The 21,587-nt window shown below is 34.9% G+C and overlaps 1 protein-coding gene across 5 annotated transcripts; it reads left to right on the forward strand.

Moving 5' to 3' along the window:
• Positions 1-204: 204 nt before the first annotated feature.
• Positions 205-21,281, forward strand: LOC109816847 (uncharacterized). Of its 5 annotated transcripts, XM_020381993.3 has the most exons (17): positions 205-338; positions 408-1,249; positions 1,335-1,409; positions 1,499-1,561; positions 2,185-2,361; positions 3,949-4,512; positions 4,624-5,379; positions 6,523-6,801; positions 6,939-7,094; positions 9,057-9,409; positions 9,915-10,395; positions 10,739-11,071; positions 12,264-13,038; positions 13,158-13,216; positions 14,017-14,493; positions 18,728-18,766; positions 20,674-21,281. In XM_020381993.3, exons 2-17 carry the CDS (start codon positions 527-529, stop codon positions 20,857-20,859), a joined length of 5,496 nt encoding a protein of 1,831 aa, XP_020237582.1. In that variant the 5' UTR covers positions 205-338; positions 408-526; the 3' UTR covers positions 20,860-21,281. The 5 variants fall into 5 exon arrangements, with proteins under 5 accessions (XP_020237582.1, XP_082919366.1, XP_020237583.1 ...); XM_020381994.3 differs by having other exon boundaries at positions 291-1,249; XM_020381995.3 differs by lacking the exon at positions 205-338 and having other exon boundaries at positions 1,106-1,249; positions 1,358-1,409.
• The last annotated feature ends 306 nt before the right edge of the window (positions 21,282-21,587 follow it).

The raw sequence follows: 21,587 nt of genomic DNA on the forward strand, positions 1-21,587 counted from the left end.
TATAATTTAATCTAATTTATTTTAAAAAAATAACCTCTTGCTCCAAAATTAATAAATTTATTAATTTAAAAAATAAAAATAAAAGATAAAATTATAATTTAATTTAATTTATTTTATAAAAAAAATGGTCTCTGGCCCAAAAATTAGAAACCGCGCAAAACATCACAGTTACATAATAGGCATTAGGCAATGTACAGTACCCACGTGTAGTATTATTAATCAAATTAAAAAAAAAAAAAAAAAGATTATCGTGTTTTTCCACCTTTTAAAATTATTTTGTCCCTCCACTACTTTTCTCAAGCTCCGCCACTGCTTCAACGTAACCCTCCCTTCGCAATGTAAGTCATCTCATTCCAGTTTCTTCTCAATCGCTTCAATATTCTAATCTTCCGTCTTCCCAATTTCAGCTTCACCCTTCCAGAGCTTACACCTTTCACCGCCGTTCTCATAAACGCAGCGAGGGGTTACGTGGCACTGTCTGTATTAGACCTAATCGAATAGTCCTCAATTTCAATTATACCTTAAAATGGACTCCGTTGTGAACGCGGCATTGGAAGAGATATGCGGTGAGATTGAAAACGGAGTCACTCTCGCAGACCTATGGTCGAAGCTCGAAACCTCACCCTCGCTTTCATCCTCCAATCTCCATCTCTCTCCTACTGTGAAGAAAGCCATATGGAAAAACCTACTCCGCATTCCCACTCTCCGCTTCGAACCGCAACCCTCTTCTTCGGAGCTACACGATGCCGAAAACCTAAACCTAAAGATCTTCCCTCAGCAGAGCCTCGCTGAAAACTTCGTCGGTCTCTACGATTCCCAAACGCTTCAACAAGCCCAAATGCGTGTCCTTCACCTTCTCGCCAACGCTAGAGCCAACGGTATCACTCAAACTCAGCTCGCTAAACAATTGCGCATTGATCCCAATAACTTCCACTATGTCTTGCGGAGTCTCGAGTGTCAGGGGTTGGTTGTCAAGCATTCTGCTATTGAGAAGAAGAAACACATCTCCACGAGTGGCGAATCGAAGAACTACCCGTGTGTGACTACGCATCTGGTGTACTTGCGTCGCTACGCCAAACAACTCGCCTCTCACCAGAGGCTTGAATTTGAAATTACCAAATTCAATGCGCCGGAGGATGACTACGAGGAGGTTACAGATGGAGCCACATTGAAGACTGATGTTCATCTTAATGATTATGCTCCTCAAATGAAAGCTGTTTGTGAAAAACTTGCGAAAGCCGATGGCAAGGTTCATTTTCATTTGATTCTGTTTAATGCTACCTACCGGGTGATGTATTCGTTTGTGATCATGTTTTTTAATTTTTTTCTTCAAGGTTCTTCTTGTGTCTGGTATTAGGAAGGAGCTTGGGTACTGTGGATCGCGTCAAAGACAAAGGGCTTGGAGACATGTATGTTTTCTGACTTTGAATTAACTTTCCAAAGTTGTAGTTATGTCTTATGTTGTGTCGCGATTGCCTTATTGCTCTTCTGTGACCAGATTTCTCATAAGTTGAAAGCAGATGGTATTGTGGAGCAGTTTGACGCCAAGGTGAATGGCAAGGTGAGTTTACATTGTATCCATTGCTTTTATACTTCTCTGTTTGATGAATGGTGTTACTAGTCTCTGCTGCAGATTGGAATTGCCTTAGCAATGTCTTGCAAGCATTAGAAATCTTCTTCCCCTTATAGGAAGCAAAATCAACTTAACAGTCACATTAGTCTGTCAAAAATAAATAAATAAACTAGCAATCACATTAAGGATACAAACAGATTGTTTGGGTTTGCAATGTATCCTTTTTATCCAAGAATTTCTTGGCAATGACATCTTTTTACTGTTGCAAAACAAGAACGAACCTAATTGATCATGTAGTTACCTGAAAACATAAAATATGGTTATTTGGTGGTTCTTTATTTTAACACAATTCTTTCTAATAACATGACAGTGATGACAAATTCTCCACTATTCATGACATGAGATTAATAGTGTCGGAGTAACCAAACCTCTTTTTTCAAGTCTCATTGTTCTGCCTTCTAGGTTAATAAAGATTAATCTGTCTCATGGTTGTACTTTATATTTTGTACTTTGTACCATCAGCCAACCCCCTCACCCCCCAACCCTTGGCCATGAGTTGATATAACATTGTTATGGTGATAGTATAGATGTAAGTCTTTACTTGTTTTCAGATTGAGGCTTGCTTGCGGCTTCTTGATCCAATAACTACTGGATCTGGAAATGAAGATAAAAAGTTGAACTCTGGGAAAATATGTCAAGTTAATGATCAGCTTGTGGAGCTTCCCATTGAGCATCAAATTTTTGATATTATTGATGCTGCTGGATCTTGTGGCATTACTTTGAAGGAGGTACACTTTTGATTCCTATATTCTCTTTGGTAAACAAGAAAGAATTAACAATAAATTAGTCTTTGATATATATTGTTTGGGACATTGATGAATTGAGATGGATCAGAGGTGGGTTATTTCCTTATAAAAGCACTTCCTTAAGCTTGCTTATGGATTTTATATTTGAATTCATGTTGTTTAGAGGAGATTTAAGAGGAGATATTTTGCGATGTAATTTGTGGTTTTTAATGTAGTACTGGTAAGAAAATGGTTGCAATGGATTTATATATAGTGAGATATAGTTGTTGAGATGATGGTAAGGATGATGTTAGACTGTTTGAGTGAATTGGTTGTGTTATGTAAATGCTCTTTTAGCTCAAAGCATGGACAAGGCACAGGCTCACTCAAACCTTGTGATGCAGTTTCATTGTGTTCTTAATTCTGTCTATGGAATGTAGTTCTTGTCAGATACAGATGTTAAACGAGTATGGTACTTGTTTGGATTCCCATACTGTGGTTGATAGCCTAAAAAGCATGTGATGTCTTTATTCAATATTTCAATGGCTAGGTCAGTTTGTAACAGATAAAAAGGGAAATTATTTCCTAAATAAAAATTAGATGGAGTGATTTCTTTTTCTGTTCCCAATAATGGAACTGATGGGTTGTTGCTCATTTAAATGCTTTAGGGGAATGAGTTTGTGTTTATGTTATGGCTTATTGGTGTTCTGCTTGGTATTGCTTCAAAGGAGTTGCTATATGTGATATGCAAAGAGACTAGGGATGGAGGCTTGGCAGAAATATTTAGTTGTTTCTATTCTACTTGGAGGATACAGTATCTTGTATCTGAGGATGACAAATAAACCCGTATCTGCGAGTAATATCCGAATCCGCCTCAACTTTGATGGAGATTACTTGATTTTACCGGATACGGGTAATACCCGATACATCAAACCGGGTATGGGTATATACATACCCGTCTCATACCTATATCCGCTTTAAATTTCTAAAAATTTGATTTATTTTTTTAAAGAATTTACTTGATATTCATGTAATTTTTATTTTATTTTAAATTTATGTTAAATAAAATTTAATTATGTAATTTTATAATTATTATTGTATGTTAAAATTTTATTTTTAATTTTTTTACAAAAAAATTATTTTATTACTTTTTTGAACGGGTACGGGTATATCTGATTCCCGACGGGAATGGGGATGGTGACACAAATCCTATACCTGTTAGGTATGGGGACGAGGATGGGGATGAATATGGGGTTTGGGAACAGGGACGGGGACGGGGATGTTGAAACCCGTCCCATACTCGCCCCGTTGCCATGCTTACTTGTATCGCCAAGTGTTTCCTCTCATTTCTATGTAATAAATCTTTTTAATAATAAAAGATTTATTTAGGCTTATCATTTCTTTGTTTGGGAAGTTTATCTCCTTTATACACTTGTGAACTTTTTAACTGAAATGAGCTCCATTCTTTTTCATCTTTTCTCTCTTTAAATGAAGTTTTGTTTTTTAGGGTTGGTTCTCAATGATGCACACTTAAATGTGAGTATTGTTGCTTTTCCACTTTGAATTTATTGCAATGTTTCTTGAAAACAGATATGTGAGAGGCTTGGGATTGAACTGAAAAAGAATCACATTCGACTTATAAATTTGTGCTATAGATTTGGAATGAAAGTGCAGGAAGAGCAATGCCTAAAATCTAAGACAATTCGAGTTTGGACATATAAAAATTTCAAACCTGAACCTGAAGTTGAACTTATTTGCAAGCTTGATGAAAATAAAAGTTTAGACAGTGTGCCTGACAATTCAAAAATAATATCTGAATTTGACGCTTCAACCACTAGTGGAGAACTTGCTGCCCCTGAAAAAATGGAAGATAGAGGAGTTGGTGCAGAACTATCTTGTATATCTCCAAGAAATACTGAGTCAAACTCTGTACAAACAGCAACAGCTTTGCAAGATTTGGTCCTTGACCGAAGAGATACAGTTTCTCACTGCAAATATGTCAGTTCATCGGTGGAGGCAGACAATGCACCATCAGGAGCATCTCCATCTGATGTGTTGAAACCATTCTCTGCAGGGTCATCCCAAAGATATGCAAGTTTATCTTTCACTGTGGATAACACTAGAAGGGCAAATAGGATACTCGAAAGATTAAAGGTGTCTTTTTCCCCCTTCCTAACCTTGTTGCAAATGAAGCAAATGTTTATTTCCTTAAAATTTGTATTCTCCATTTCTAAGATATTTTTTTTTATGTTTTCACTCATGCAGGATGAAAAGTTCATTTTGAAATCTGAGATAAGTAGATTTCTTAATAGCTTTGAGAGGCATAAGTCTACAAAAGTGGACCGCAAGACTATTGACCGAATATTAACCAAACTTCAGGAACTAGGGCAGGTCAAATGCATAACAGTACATTCACCTGTTATTACTGAATATTCTAAGACAAAAGACTGTGTGGTAGTTGTGCATCCATCTATGAATCTATCTCCTGAGTTATTTGATGAAATTCAAGATAGAGTGCGATCATTTAATAATTATATTCGCAGCAAAAGTACTTCAAATCAGAAAAATGACGACTTGTTACCTGTAATGGAAGATATTCAAAAAACTGAAAGTGTAATAGCTCCAGATGGGCAGGCTAGTAAAGCAGAAGCCATGCGTGCTAATGGATTTGTATTAGCAAAAATGCTTCGTGCAAAGCTGCTGCACAGCTTTCTTTGGGATTCTCTGCATAGGTCAACAAGTCATATTTCTGGTTTATCAATTAGAAAATGTGGCTATGAGCTAACTGATACTCCTCATAGTAGCAGCAAACTATTTTCTATAGAAGCAACTATTAAAGAAATGTCAGTTGAATTATTCTTACAAGTTGTTGGGTCCACTCAAAAATACGAAGAAATGATTGAAAAGTGCAAGATGGGTTTACGTCTTTCTGATCTTCCTCTAGAGGAGTACAAGTGTTTAATGGATGCTCAAGCAACAGGAAGGCTGTCATTAGTTATTGACATTTTACGGCGATTAAAGGTATTCCTGTTTATTTTTTAGTTAAATTTGAGGTATATGTTTTCAAACGGAATGGTATAAAATTTATCTTTTTCTGTTACTTTTGTTTTGCTGGTTCATCGTATTAAGGTCTGGGACTGAGAGTGGTGGAGTATTTAACCACTTAACATGCTAGAGTGTTCTTTACCAAAATATATTTAATCCCTTAACATGTTGCAGACATCATTGGTGGACAAAATTACCTGTTGATCTCTTTTGGGGAAACGTTGACATGGGAGATTTTTTATATGTCAAAATTAAGGGTTGTCTTTATCATTTCTGTCTCTGTTTTTGTCTCCCTACTCATTTTGAAGCAAAGCATCATTTGAAGCATTCAGCACACTGATTTGAGTTTGTTAATTTCCTTTACCACAATTGTTTTATGACAACAATCTAAAGAAGTTTTACTCATTTATGTTTTATATAATATAATGTACTAAGAATCAAGATTAGTGTTTTTAACTTTTTATAAGTGAAAGGAACTGAAAGAAACTAGATAGATTGATAGGTAACTAGTGGTTAGTTAGTTAGGGTCTGATTTAAAATACTTAGGCATAACATTAATAAGCAAACCATATTAATATTTTATTCACTCGATTGGTTGCACTACTATTGTTAAAAATAGTAATCAAATACTTAAGAAAACATGACTACAGGAGTATAAGAAAAGCATTATAGTTAACAAAGTGTTAAGTTATTATTAGTTGGTCTTGAACTTATTCTGTGTTTGTTTCTGCTCATGGCTCGTGAAACTTATATGTATTTAAGTTATTCTTAACATGGCTATTTTACCTCTTTTCTCATCCCTTCTAAGGAATTTTTATGTTGCTTTTTTATTTGAGCGTTAGCTGCAGATGGTGTTAAAATTGGGCTTTAGTTTTGTCCATCTTGTTTTTTACATCATAATATACTGTTGTATGTAGGATAAGGTTATTCTTTTCTCTCCCACTGTAAAAATAAGTTTCTGAAAGACAACGAGCTTTTAATTAGATGGCAAAAAGTCCACCAAAACAAAAAGAAACTGTTCGGAAACAAAAAAAAAAAAAAGTTGATAGAAATAAGTAAGATTACCAATACATTGTAAAATTTTAATGATGCATGTGTGACATGGATTTATTTGTGTAGTTGATTCGGATGGTAACTGATGTACAATCTGGAGGAGTAAAAATCCCTCGTACTTTTACTCACACAATGGAGCTTAGGCCTTATATTGAGGAACCCATTTCAAATGATGCAGCTACTTTAAGTTTTTTATCTCTTGATCTTCGACCAAGAGTCAGGCATGATTTTATTCTGTCCAATAGAGATGCTGTTGATGAATATTGGAAAACGTTGGAGTATTGCTATGCTAGTGCTAATCGAAAAGCTGCTTCATATGCATTTCCTGGATCTGTGGTCCATGAGGTAATGTCCAAGTTTGTCCAGTGGACAATTTCAAGCTTTCTCAGTTTTAATGCCTTATATTCCAGCCTAATATTATATTTTGATGGCATGGTAGCAGTCCCAACTCTAAAGATAGTAATTGTTTGTTTATATTTTAGCTTTTCCGCTTCCGTTCATGGGCATCTACTCGCCTTATGACAGCTGAACAACGTGCTGAGCTTTTAAAGCATGTAACAAAGGACAATCTTAATGAAAAAATTTCATTTAGGGACTCTGAGAAGATTGCAAAAGATCTTAATCTTTCCATGGAACAGGTTAGTTTGTTTCAAGCTGTTGAATTGATTTTGTTGCTTGTTTATCCCTTTTGGAAAATGCAATTTCAATACAGTAAACCCCTCCTCCCCGTCTCCCCTTCCAAAATAATTCAGTATCAGTAGGTAAGTACTGTGTTGTTAAAATCAAGGGGTAACTTGTGGGATCGCACATGTTGCAGTCCATGGAGGCTGTTTCTTGCTCAAGCGCATGCAAAAATGCAGCTGAGTGAGATTGATGTAAGATTGTGATCTTCCATGTGTTTTCGTGGGATTGTCTATTCCTGACGAGTCAATTTTTTTTTTCTTTTTTAAAAAGGGGATTGGTTACAGAAATGGGTCATGGCGTAGTTACTTACTAGGTTTGCATAGACAACCTTAGGTTAATTGAAAGTTATTCTGTTCAAGGTTCGAGTTCGACACTTCCTTTACTGTGTCCAATGCCTGTAACGTCTTCTATTCATTCTTTTTTGAAAAGCCAATCTTCCTTTTCTTTTTCTTTTAATTTATGCTCCTTCACCGTCATGCACTCATACTATTCAGTTTTTATTATTAATTCGTTCTTCTTTTCCACAGCAAAGCCATTCTTTGTTTCCTTATGTAATATTTTTCTTCTTCCTTTTCTGTTTCTTTTAATTTATGCTCCTTCACCGTCATGCACTCATACTATTAGTTTTTATTATTAATTCGTTCTTCTTTTCCACAGCAAATCCATTCTTTGTTTCCTTATGTAATATTTTTCTTCTTTAACCTTTTCTTTCCAATTCTAAATATCTTGATTATTTTAAATTGATTCCACTGAAACTAAACAAATTCAATATTTTTTCTAGGCATTATATAATTTTTTGCCATCAAAGCCATTCTTTATTGCCTTATGTAAAATATTTTTTTTCTTTAACTTTTTCGTTCTAATTCCAAATATATTATGAACTTTCTAGTTTCTATTATGATTTGTTTTGCTTTTTTATGTATTTGAGTATTTGACCATTTGAAATTTGGAAATTATATTGTTAATGACTTATTATTATAACTCTCAAGTTGTTTAATGCTGTGATTTATGTTATTTTTTTTAACTACGTAATTTTTTAACTACATGTATTGTATATAAATATTTTAGGTGGGAATATAGGATCATATGATTCGAGTTATGATCCTTCACCCCCTTTTTGATCCTTGGTAAAATCTCAATTTTGAAAACATTGGATGAGTATATCATTGAGGGAACATAACTGCATGGGCCCCTGTCTTGTCTCAATTAAATAGATGCTGTTTCTTTCTATCTTGATAACTTGTTTAATATGTTTGTTGCTTTAATATGTTCTCCTAAAATAATTTTATTTCACATTTATCTCAGGAAGCATGATTTTGTTGTTGTAGTTGGCAAGAAACCTTTGATTAATTTCAATGAGGGAATTAATGACTTTAATCTTGGATTAAATTGTTACACACTTTGTTGCATGATCCTGATGCTGCTTAGTGTGTTTGGAAAAGCTGTGAAAATTAGATTAGTTCAATAATCAATTGTATGAATAATAAATTATTGTTGTAATCGATTATAATCAAAATGAAATTTTGTTTGGGTAAGTTTGTTGATAAGCAATATTAAGATGTTTAATTTCGTTTGGATATAAACAAAAAAAATCAGTTTTATATAATAAATTAGCTTTAAAAGAGAAAAAAACTGTTGAAAAATAATATCAAGCTTCAAATTTTCAGCTTCTTAAAAACAGCCTATTTTTTTTTTAGAAAAAAAGTTGTTTGCAAATTTAAGCTGTTATTCCAAACATATAACTTATTTTATGAATATTTTTGTCAATGGGAAGTGAACTCCTAGAATTTAAAACTTTTAATGAGGAAATGTAAATTCTCTTTATTCAAGTAAGATAAAAATTTAACTCATTGAGTATTATTGCCTCCATTTCAATTCTTTCCCATATGGATTTTTAATTTTAATGGCATTTGTAGGTACTTAGCATGTATTATAGTATGCGTCGTCGCCATTCCATTAATCAGTTCAAAGATGAAGAGAAAGAGGACAATTCACCTGAATGCAACAGTAACTCATCTCGTTGTAGGCAAAAAAAATTCACTGAGCTCAGGCCTGCAAAACGTGCAAAAATTGATGCAGTAACTGATGTGGGCATGCACATAGAAGAATCACATAATTTGGGCATGCATTCAGGAGAGTGTGCCTCAGACATTCAAGAATTTGAGGATAGTGTGCCTCAAGATTCTATTCCCCTTATAGGCCAGTGTCTCTTAACCAAAGTGAAGCCAACACGCCAAAAGAGATTCATTTGGTCAGACAAAACTGATAGGTAAGAGAAATTTTTGGAACCTGCAAAATGTTAAGCCAAATAATTATTTTATGTTAGATTATAAGTTTGGAAATAATGGATCCATGAAGTTGAACAATTTATATATTAAAGAATTGAGCTATGTAATTTAGCTTATTCTGGCTTGTATTTTTAGTTTGCTCTAAATTGATGAATATAATGACTGTATAGTATTTTTTTGTTACCATTATTAGTATGCAAGCTTAAAGCAAAAGAGAGTTCTTTTAAGGCTTTATTTTTCACAAACTATGATGGGAACCGAGAGTAAGGGAAGTTATAACTTATAACAGTTATTGGCAGAAATCAGGAGCAGTTACATATTATTAAATATGTGTATTTTGTTTTATCAAGTTCAGTAATGTATTTTAGGAGCAGTTATTTTATGTATAGTCTGATGGTAGGTAGTTATTAAGTATTAAAGTATTATAGGTTATGAATATGGTATTATCTATGTTGTCTAAGTATCTATGATTTTATATCATTTCAGGCAGTTGGTGATCCAGTATGTTAAACACCGAGCTGTTCTTGGTGCCAAATATCATCGCATAGATTGGAGGTCAATTTCTGATCTTCCATCTTCTCCACGAGCTTGTAGGAGAAGAATGAATTTGTTGAATAGTAACTTGACATTTAGGAAAGCTGTGAATAGACTGTGTAACATGCTCAGTGAACGATATGCAAAGCAGCTGGAAAAGTCCCAGAACTTGTCATTTAACAAACATGATTGCAAACAGTTTGTGCGATCCCAGTCCTGTGAAGGTACCCCCAGTAATTCTAGTTCTAATGTTGAAATTCAAATGACAAGTCTAGAGAGAGAAGCTTGGGATGACTTTGACAACAAAAATATTAAGACAGCCCTTGATGAGATTCTTCGCTGCAAGATGATGGCTAAGCTGGATGCCTCCTCCCAAAAAGTTCAACTGCAATATGAAGGGTGGTCAGATGCAAATGTGAAGGATGATGGATATGTAATTCTCTAAGACTTTAACAACAGTAATTTCAAGTCATTGCTTCTAAGTATCTAAATGAACTTAATATATTTCTGTCTGGGTCTAGTAGTTATCGTGTGTTTGGATTACCATTCAATGTGAAAAATATCCAGTTGAATGTGAAACTATAAAAAGTTACTTCATTTGATGCTTGGAAACGGGTTCCCAAACTTTCACTTAATTTTTTTCAGATTTCCTTTTGCACTTCTCTCATTGTCTTTCTTGGATGAATCTTTTTATTTTATTTTAGCTTATGTTATATAGTCTTCAGTTATTCTGGAATCTGTTTGACACTTTGACTAAAGGAATCATTTTGTGGCAGGAATCTCAAGAAAATGAAGAAAATATGTCAGCTATTCCTCGTGAAACTATTCAGAGTCATCATGGGAAACCCCATACATTTTCTGCTCAAAGATCACGGCGGCGGCGGCGCCTTGATACTAAATTTACCATGTTTTTCAATAATGTGGCTAATGCTTATGCACAAGTAAACGAATCATTGGCTGTTTCAAACGCTGTAGAGCTATTTAAACTTGTCTTTTTAAGCACCTCAACAGGTCCTCGGGCACCAAATTTACTAGCTGACATTCTTCGGCGATACACAGAGCATGATCTATTTGCTGCTTTTAACTATCTTAGAGAGAAAAAAATTATGGTAAATTGTTCTCAATATCATTGTTTGTATTGGCTGCATGAGATGTGACCTTTATTGGTTATGTGCTTAACTTAACCATTTACTGTTACTAGCTGCAGTCATCTTTATATTGGTCATCATGTGAAATATGTGCCTCATAATTTTATAATGTATACACTAAACACTGAAGATCATATTTCTATATCATGTTTGCTCATATTTTACCAATTGTTTCTGGAGCACTTCGTCATAAAATGTGTGGTGTGTAGACAAAACAAACATATCTAAACTCTAAAGCCTGTAAATGAAGTAATCAAATAAGTGAGTTGTAGCTTAACATTAAGAAAAAGATATGTAATGTGGATATATATTTGAAGGCGGCTGCTAAGAGAATTTTGTGTCAATGTTGATTTAATTCGGTGAGAAAATGTCTATTTGTGTTGTTGGTATTGGAATTTAACATGTGTAAACGAGGGATACATGTATAACTCAGATTTGCTGTTACCAATTTTTAGCTAATTAAGTAATTCATCCCTGTATGTTAGCCATTAGAATTAGCACCTTCCAATTATTAAATGCTGTACAGATTATAAACATACACATATACACTGATTAGTCACCTAACTTACCAAATTCTATACACATGTTCAAAGGTTTACAAGGATATATTGATTATTGAGTATGGATTAAAATATGTTTATACTACTGTAAAATTTCCTACATCTACATGCCACCCAAGCTAGGTCTTAGATAGTGTATTTGAAATAATACTTATTCAAGCTATGTAATTCACTTCAAAATCAATGGTAGCCATACACTATAAAATAAAAGTAATCAGGGTCATTACAGTCTTTTCTGTACTAAGACTCATTTTTTAACTAAACTTTTTTGATAACTGTAATGAACATTTTCCTTTGACCTTAAAAGACATGATGGATGTTTCCTTAGATTTCTGAAGAGGTCAAAACTATGATGAGCAACCCCCCTTGGTAATTCCTTGCTCCCTAAGCAGCCTGAAAGTTTGTGATAATTTTTCTGATGTTGTTGCCTGTATTTTAATTTGACTCTGCACTTCAAGAATTTGTAACTACTGATTTCTTTTTCTTTTCCTTTCTCCTCTTTTGTATTAGTTACTGTTTTACATTAACAACCTGAATGTGTGTATCTCTGTGCGTGTTATTGTAGAAGTTCTAATTACATTGACATTTGACAGATTGGGGGCACTGGCGGTGAACGTTTTGAACTATCACAACAGTTCTTGCAGAGTGTTTCTAGGTCACCATTTCCATGTTATACTGGAAAGCAAGCTGTTAAGTTTTCTGCATGGCTGGAGGAAAGAAGCAAAGACCTCACAGAAATGGGTGCTAATCTTGCTGAAGATCTACAATGTGGGGACATTTTGCATTTGTTTGCTTTAGTTTCATCGGGTGAACTTTCAATTTCACCATGCCTACCAGATAATGGTGTTGGAGAGGCTGAAGACTTGAGAAGTGCTAAGCGTAAATCTGATGCTACAGAGTCTTCATATAGTGATAAAGCTAAAAAAACAAAAACCTTGTTTGGAGTAGAAGGTGAAGGTATTTCTCGTCGGGAAAAAGGTTTTCCTGGTATCATCATTTCTGCACACCGTACAATAATTTCAAGAGCTGATATTTTAAATTTGTTCAAGGATAATAGTAACAATGGACAACCTTTTGATGGCGATTTCCATTTAAATGTTGGCCAAAGCAGTAATTATTCACTTCCTGACAATATGTTGGAAATCACTAAATCTAATGACCCTACTATACCTCTTGAAGAAAACCATACTAAATCACCCTGGGAAGCTATGGCAAGCTATGCTCAACGTTTGTTGTCAGAGCTTTCCAATCAAGAACATGCATATGCCATTTGTGCTGAGGTCTTCCAGGTTGTTTATGCTGCCATCCAAAAGGCTGGTGACCAAGGATTAAGCATGGGAGAAATTTCCCAGGTTATAAACTTGCCAGGTATAGATTCTGAGATTAACCAAGTATATAATTGACCTTAAATTGATTAATATTTATAAAGAATTTCAAGTATTTAAACATTGACTTTGTATATTGTTCTTTGGCTTTATGCCTTTCAGGAGCAGAGGTAGATGGATTGATCATTGATGCTCTTCAAGCATTTGGGCAACTCTTAAAGGTTCCTCCCCTCTTTCCCTTTCTCTGTTTCAAGGTTTGCTGCTTTGTGAATATTGATAGATTGGTTACGTCTACACTTTCCCTCAGTGGAAGCTATGATACTGTTATCCTGTGTCTTTAGTGACTCTTTTAGTTTCTTTTTTAAGTTTTATTGAATTTCTAGTGTATGTGTGTATGGGGAGATATTCTTTTACTTGAAGAGTAAGTTTTGGTAGAGTATTCTACTCAATAGTTCATAGTCTACATTGAATTTCAATAATCTAACTGATAAATTAAAAGTTTTTAATGAATTGATTAAATTTACAATTTTTTTTTATAGAATTTGGAAATTATATGATACTTTGTTATATATATTTAAATTAATGTATAATATGTTTTTAAGAATATACGTTAATTTGAATTAATGTAATGAAGTAGCAAATAATTTTCGAATTTTGTAAAAATATGTATAGTTGATCTATTTTTTAAAAACTTCTAATTTAACGGTTAGATCATTAAAATTCAATGTAAACTATTAGTTATTAAATAGAATAACTCTACCAATACTTGGAGGTGGATCCATTCCTCTCTCTCTCCCTCTCTCTCTCTCTCTCTCTCTCTCTCTATATATATATATATATATATATATATATATATATTGCTGAAGTAGTTTACAACAGCAGTAGTGATTTGAGACCTTTCCCTCTTGGAGAAATTGAAGGATTTTTGCTTAAATTCATAATAAATTATTCTCAGGCTGGTTTTTGGTCCTTCATATTCTTTCCCACCTTTTTCTATAATAATATTATCTTTACTTTACAGGTCAATGCTTATGATACTGTCCGGGTTGTGGATACCTTATACCGTCACAAGTACTTTTTGGCACCTGTTTCTGATTTTCATCGACAGGAACATCCTTCCTCAATAAAAAACATTAAGAAAAGTAATCATAAATGTAAACTTTACAATTCAGAAGAAAGGGATACTACTTCTGTTGATGCTCCAAGTGAAAGAAGCACTGCCATTGATAATGTTCATAGAGTGACAATTCTTAATTTTCCACCTGGGGATGTGAATCCTGAAAATCAAGATTGTGATAGGAATGGAGGCTCTAAGCAAGATAAACATGGTTTATCCAGTGTCGATAACGAGAAAGAAACACTCAATTTTTCTTCTGCTGAATTATGTGTGCCAATATTGCCATGGATCAATGGAGATGGGACCATCAACAACATTGTTTACAGGGGACTCAGACGTCGTGTTCTTGGAATAGTGATGCAAAACCCAGGGATATTGGAGGTATATGCAATCTCTATAGTGTTTCCTTTTTTAATATATTTAAAATTTCATAGAACTTCAAAATGGGATTAGTTGCGAGTGTTGCTGCATATTAATATTTTTCACCGATTCAAGTCAGATTTCCCCCCTGCTTAACAGGGCCTGAAGAAATAATGAAAAGGGATTTGTTATAATCCTATCCTTGTTTTATAACCTTTTAGTGATTTCATCTTTTCAAAATGAATTAGGTTAACTTATTCAGCAAATATACGGGACTTTATTTTATTGGCATGGAATGCTAGCAACATTCTGAACACTCTTCCCAACAAACATTCTACTATTAATTGAAATTTATCAGGCATTATCAAATTACGAGTCAAACTCACTTTGTAGGGAGTGAGACCTGTTCCATTTGGTGAATCCCAATAAATTTCTACATGTTTGAAAGAATGTGTTGGATAGAGTTTTGTTAGCATTTTTGTTATATTGACATGGTCCATTTTAGTTAAACTAAAATATACATTGTCTCTTTATTTAAAGCTTCAATTCCTTCTTTAATCTTACGTTTTTAGTCAATTTGGACCTCTAACTTATTTCCTTTCTTTGAAATCTGTTTTCCCACTTAACATAAATGTATTACGTGGCATGTATGTGGCACTAATGCCATTAATTGAGTCCTAGTTGGCAACACATCACTCAAAAGGACATTGTTGACTAAGTTCTATTCTCGTTTTCTTCACTTCTTGTCAGGTCCTCTATCACCATAAAACACTATCACTGAAAAAAAAAGAAGGAATCCGATACTTAACAAATGCTTCTAAATATTAAGCTGCAACAAAGAAAACCTATTCTGGTAGGGCACATCTTGGCTTGAGTTTGGACGGTGGTGGTGGTTGGTGGTTTTAGACAGATGGGTGAGGTGTTCAAGTGATGGGGATTTGTGTTGGGTTTGGGGTATCGTGTAAGAGTTGTATTTTGCCTCACCTTTTTGTGTGGATTTCTAGTAAAATTAGTCAAAATCATCTTATGCGGCATTAACGCCTTCCCCTTTTTTTTTTTATCTTTCGTGCTTGTAACAATTTTGATAGAATGAAAAATGTCAAAAATAAAAAATAAGCTTGAGAACCAAATTGACTAAATATGGACAAGAAAGAGAGGACAAAATTTAGACTTTAATTAAACATAGAGGACCAAAAATTATTTTAGCCGTTTATTTATTAATTGATTTCATTGGTTTCTAGTTATTGCTAATAGATTGCCCCTTTCTTGAAGGGGGAGTATTTAGGAGACTTGAAAGAAAAAGAAAGGAATATATTCGTGTTTGCAATACAAACACTAATTGTAACGACCCGCCTGGTCAATACACACAACACAGCACACCAGAATACTACATAGAAACGAACAAGTATATACATATAGGATCTAGAATATATATATATACAAGGTCCAAATCTGTCTAGAATCAAAGTGTACAAAATACATCCAGCAAATGCTAACTAAGTAGCTAAATACATCAAAAGAATAAAACTCCATCTGCTAGTTGCAAACTCTCCTCAGCAAACACCAACCTAACCCTATCCTGCTCCCATGCATAGTATGATCATCGCAGTCCAAACCACATGGAAACAACAAAGGGTAAGCTAGTGAAAAGAAACAACATACATATATAAATATGTGAATAGTAAACAGTTACAACTATCAGCACATCAATCAGCTTAAAAATACCACAGCATTCAACAATAACAGCACCGACTTAGCGACTATAACAGCACCACATTAGTGACTATAACAACACCGACATAGCGGCTATAACAACATAAACAGCAATAAAACATACAATGCGTCATCATGCATATCAGCTCGGAGATCTCCTACAACAGCTCAGCCTTTTGGCCTACAGCAGCTCAGCCTTTCGGCCTACAACAGCTCAGCCTTACGGCCTACAATAGCTCAGCCTTACAGCCTACAACAGCTCGGCCTTTCGGCCTACAACAGCTCAGCCTTACGGCCTACAACAGTTTATATTTGCATGCAGCACAACACAACACAGCATAGCTAAACAACTTACAGCACAGCACATCACGACTAAACAACTTACAGCACAACACAGCACGGCTAAACAGCTTACAGCACAACCTAAACATCCTTAATCAACAATAATATCTAATAGCACAACATATTCATCAATTACAGTTCAACATCGTAATTCAGCATTATCAACTATTCAGCACAACATATTCATCAATTTCAGCTCATACTCAGCATAAAACAACATCTAACAGCATATAGTGAAATCTCATCTTCGCGCCCGGCGCACTCATGGTTGCGCCCAGCGCAGTACAACCAGAGAGCACCAGGGGGCCAGCGCGCCCGGTGCAAGCGTGCCCGCGCCCAGCAGGACCCAACTAGAGAGTCCAAGGCTCACACGCGCCTGGCGCAATACCAATTGCGCCCGGCGCATCCCAGGCAGAGACTCTAAGGAGTCTCACGCGCCCGGCGTGCCCAAACCCGCGCCCAGTGCGGGGAAGGCAGAGACCTCCCCAAGGTCTTGCGCCCAACGCAATTCAAATTGCGCCTAGCACCCCCAAGGCAGAGACTCCCAAGGAGTCCCCACACCTAGCGCAACAATGGTCGCGCCCGGCGCCATGCCATGAACCCAAAAACATGTCACAATTGATATCGCGCCCAGCGCGGTTCATGTCACGCCCGGCGTGGGCCATCCAGAGGCTAACATCCTCAAGCTCGCCCGGCGCACACTTCTTTGCGCCCGGCGGGCTTGCCTAGATGCTGCCCTCAGGTGGTCACGTGCCCTGCGCGATGAACGGCGCTCAGCGCGAAGCTCAGCAGCAGCCCACCAAGTTCGAAAATCTTGCCCAAAACCTGCAAAGTTCCACATATCCAACACATGCAATCCGTTTAAAATACTACATTTTCAACACAACTCAAAAACACCACCTTTTCACACATGTAACCATAAATCAAAGAAAACCCAAATTTCTTCAAAAAAAAAAACCCCAAAACTCCATTTTCAGCAATCTCAACTAAGAACCATCAAGCATCAACCAACAAATGAGTTTCTAGAACTCATTTACAACCAAAATCAGCAAGACCTAGCTTCCCTTACCTGAAGATTGGATTAGGATAGCCAAGAAGCAGAATCCCCTTTCCGAAGCTCAACTCGGAACTTCAATCCTTCAAAAGTTAGCTTTCCAGTCCAGAGCCCTTCTCTCTAGAACTTCTCTCTAAAAAAAACCTCTCCTCCTCAACTGCTCACAACCTCTATTTATAGACATTCCGGAGTGGCCTGAACGGCCTGTATCGAATCCGGAACGGCCCGTTCTGCACCCCCTCAACACGTACATAAATTACATGCAGAACGGCCCGTTCTGAAATTTGAACGGCCCGTTCTGGAACTCATCCAGAATAGCCCGTTCTCCATCTAGAACGGCCCGTTCTCCCTCTAGAACGGCCCGTTCTCAGCTACAATTTACTGGTCATTTTAATAGCTTGGAACGGCCCGTTCCAGATTGGGAACGGCCCGTTCTGGGCTACTAAAACACCAACTTGCTACGTCACACTAATCCCATTTAGAGGCTAATAGATTTTCCTTTCCTTGAAGTGGGGAGTATTTAGGAGACTTGTGAAAGAACAAGAACGGAATACATTTTGGTGTGTTTGCAATACAAGCTCTAATCTCCTTTTATAGGATTAAAAGCTAAACTTATTAGAGGAAATAGTGAAACTAAACATAAAAAGGGAAATAGGGAAAATAGGATAGAAAATAAATCTATCCTAATAATAACAAATATAGTGTTTGCATTACAAGCCCTAATAATTGTTTATAGGCTAAACGACTGAACCTATTAAAGGAAATAGGGATACTAAAATAAAAGTGAAATAGGGAAAATATGGAAGAAAATAAATCTATCCTAATAATAACAAATATATAACAAGATTTTATTCTATTTCTAACAAGGAGTAAAAATATCAAGTTTTGATAATTTGGTGCATGCTGCTAATATTTCTTTTATTATTGCTCCTGAATCCTGATCCTGCATCATTATCTGCTGCAAAATGGAAAGAAAAACAGTGGTCATGCAATAAAAAGGCAAACCACAAGTTCGTAAAGAATCAACATTTAAATGTTAGAATGCAAAATATTGAAATAGAAGTTCCAATGCAAATTTTTACAAATTTTTAGTACTTCATTCGAAAAGGGAAAAATCCACTGACGATTTCATTTTGTATGTGTTAGGTTGATATTCTACATCACATGCACGTGTTGAATCCACAGGTATTCTACCAAAATTTCAAAATTCTTCCCTATATTCTGAAATTGCTAGTTTATTCTGAAATTTCTGAACTCTTTCGATTTGTTTTTTCTTAAAGAATTAAAGAATCTTTTAGAGATAAGTTTGAGTAATGATCTTTTTCCCGAGGTATTATTGAAACATGCCTTCACCTCCCTAGTTTCAAAATGTGCAATAAACCTCCAACAGTTTGTGAAATCTATTGCTACACCCGTGTGTATTTTGCAGTCACATTTTATCTTTCCATCTAAGGTGAAAAGAAGCTGACAAAGGAGGATCTATGTATACCGTGAAACTATAGAAGATCAATGGCTAGGATTTTACAAACCTTTAAGTTTCTCAATATATAACTCCAATTATTACAAGGTCATTTATCAGAACTATAGAAGTATAACAGGAAAGTTCATTGGCATCATGCGAGGCTTTTACACTATTATTTTTTGACTGGTGATTTTGAGCCTAAACATCGATGATGCCTGTATATGTCAAAAATGTAAAAGTATCAGTGTTGTACCTGTGTCAAATATCGATGCTCCTCAAATACTTTTGAATAATACGTATCCAAAAAGTATCTAATCTTTTTTCATTTATTTTTTTTAACTTTTTTTCTAGGATACTTCTTAGATACGTACCCAAGAAGTATCCAAAAAGCTTGGCTTAAACTTCTTGTGCAACCATATTCTTTCTCATGCTTGAGAGGAATCAAAGTAAACACTCCTCTATTCATCCTTTGAAGAAAAACAAAATAGATCCAAAATGGGTAGAATATTTGGTCTGTGTATTTGAACCTTTGATTTTTGTCTATGATGAAGGATATAAAAAGGAGAGGCAAGGTTGTGGCACATTATTTGAGATATACATCATCCTCTTGCTAATGGTGCTAAACTTCTTGGATTGACATAGTTGTCTATGGAAAAACCAGACTTAGAAGCTATGCTTCTAAATGATGGTAAGGGGGGAGAGGAGAGTGATACAAATAACATTAGACAATAATTTAGTAATGATGTTGATATAATTCTCAGCAATATAACAGTAACAAGTATTAATTGATCTAAAATACTCCCTCTAAATATTAATAGGATCAATTATATGGACAGAAAATATATTGACAAATATCCGAAAACAGAAGATAAAAGGTCATCCAAGCTCATGACATGAGATTGGCCAAATATAGTGAGAGAAGAAAACACAGGAGAATATGCAGAAAATACAATCCAACCCTTTTCATTTTTGTCCCCTCCCAATATATGTTCTCATTTCCCCTTTACGTTGGTTTGTAACTTTCAAGTTTTGTGCTTTTCACGTGCCTCGACTTGCCAAATTCTGTTACCACATTAATAGGATCATGTGCCACGTGTCCCTTATCAGCATCATATTTTGTTGTGCTTCCCAATCCCATATCAGATGCTTGAGTCCTATGTTATTATAGAACTCATATTTGTTTTAAGTTCTACCAAAGATGCATTTATTGATATAGTGAACTAAAATTGGTTATAGTATGAGCAGAAACTATATTCTATAAGTCTATTTATTATAATCGCAAATATCTTTTTTTAGTGAATTCTTATCATCATAGTTATAAATTAACGAGAAATGATAAATGTCTATTTCTTTACCAATATTCTACATCTTCATAAATTTTCTTATGATTTTTTAGTTATGTATCCAGGACATATTATATCCTAAATTTTCAAAAATTGTTGTATCTTCGTATCCGTGTCGTATCATACCTGTTTATCTTCGTATCCGTGTCGTATCATACCTGTGTCGTACTAAGTATCAGGCTTCATAGCTAAATGATTATTCAATTTTGTTAATGCTATAGCTGCCTTTGCTACCCTCTGTTTGTATGCTGGTTTTGAGTGTTTATGCTGATTTGTTTTTCTGACAGAGCTGTAGAACCCTCTTGGAACTGATGGTTCTGGACAAACACCTAATTGTGAGGAAGATGCTTCAAAATATGTTTGATGGGGGACCCTCGTTACTTCAGGATCTTATTGGAAGCAAATCCAGCCAATCAAAGTTAGTTTTCCGAGAGCATTTCTTCGCTAATCCCATGAGTACTTCCTTGTTGTAGGGAATCTGTGGCATCGACATGAGTACTTCCTTGTTATATATATATATAAAGAGTAAATTGTGTCTGTATAGTAACAAATTTATAGGCGATTTAGGATACTGGCAGTTTATTTTTGGAAGAATTGTAACTTAGGCAGTTCTAGTTAATATGTTTCAGGCTAGGAACTTAGGATTTTAGATATTAAGTTGCTGCAATCCTACATGAGCAGAGCAAGTTGGTAAGTATTAGAGTAAATTAGTGTACAGTATTTTACTCGTTTGGTAAATCAGAGTAAATTAGAGCAGAGAATTGTTACATGGAAAGTTTTTATTACGTGATAATATGAAGTTAGAAATGATACTTTTCCATGTTTAGTTTGTTATTAAAAAAAAACACAACTTGTAGTTTTATAAAATGAAAGGGTTTGATTTTGGTTCCTGCAATTTATTTATTTATTTATTTTTAATTCTAAAAATATTATTTATTTTAAAAATTTATTAAAAAATTTATAAATGTCACATCTAAACATGATATTATAAATAGTTGTCGGCACCCCTTACTAGGATAATCATTTAATTTTTTAATAAACAAATAAGTAATTATAAGGAATCATATAGTGTATGTTTAGATTATAGTTGTAAAGATGATTTGAATTTATCTTTTCAAATCAGCTTTTAAAAAAAAGTAACATTCTTTTGACTTTTGATTCAACTTAAGGTTTGTTTGTAATTTACTTTCAGTGGAATGAG

The sequence above is a fragment of the Cajanus cajan genome, chromosome 9 (genome assembly GCF_000230855.2).
Source record: "Cajanus cajan strain Asha chromosome 9, NIPB_CcT2T_4, whole genome shotgun sequence".
In the NCBI taxonomy this organism is placed as follows: Eukaryota; Viridiplantae; Streptophyta; class Magnoliopsida; order Fabales; family Fabaceae; genus Cajanus; species Cajanus cajan.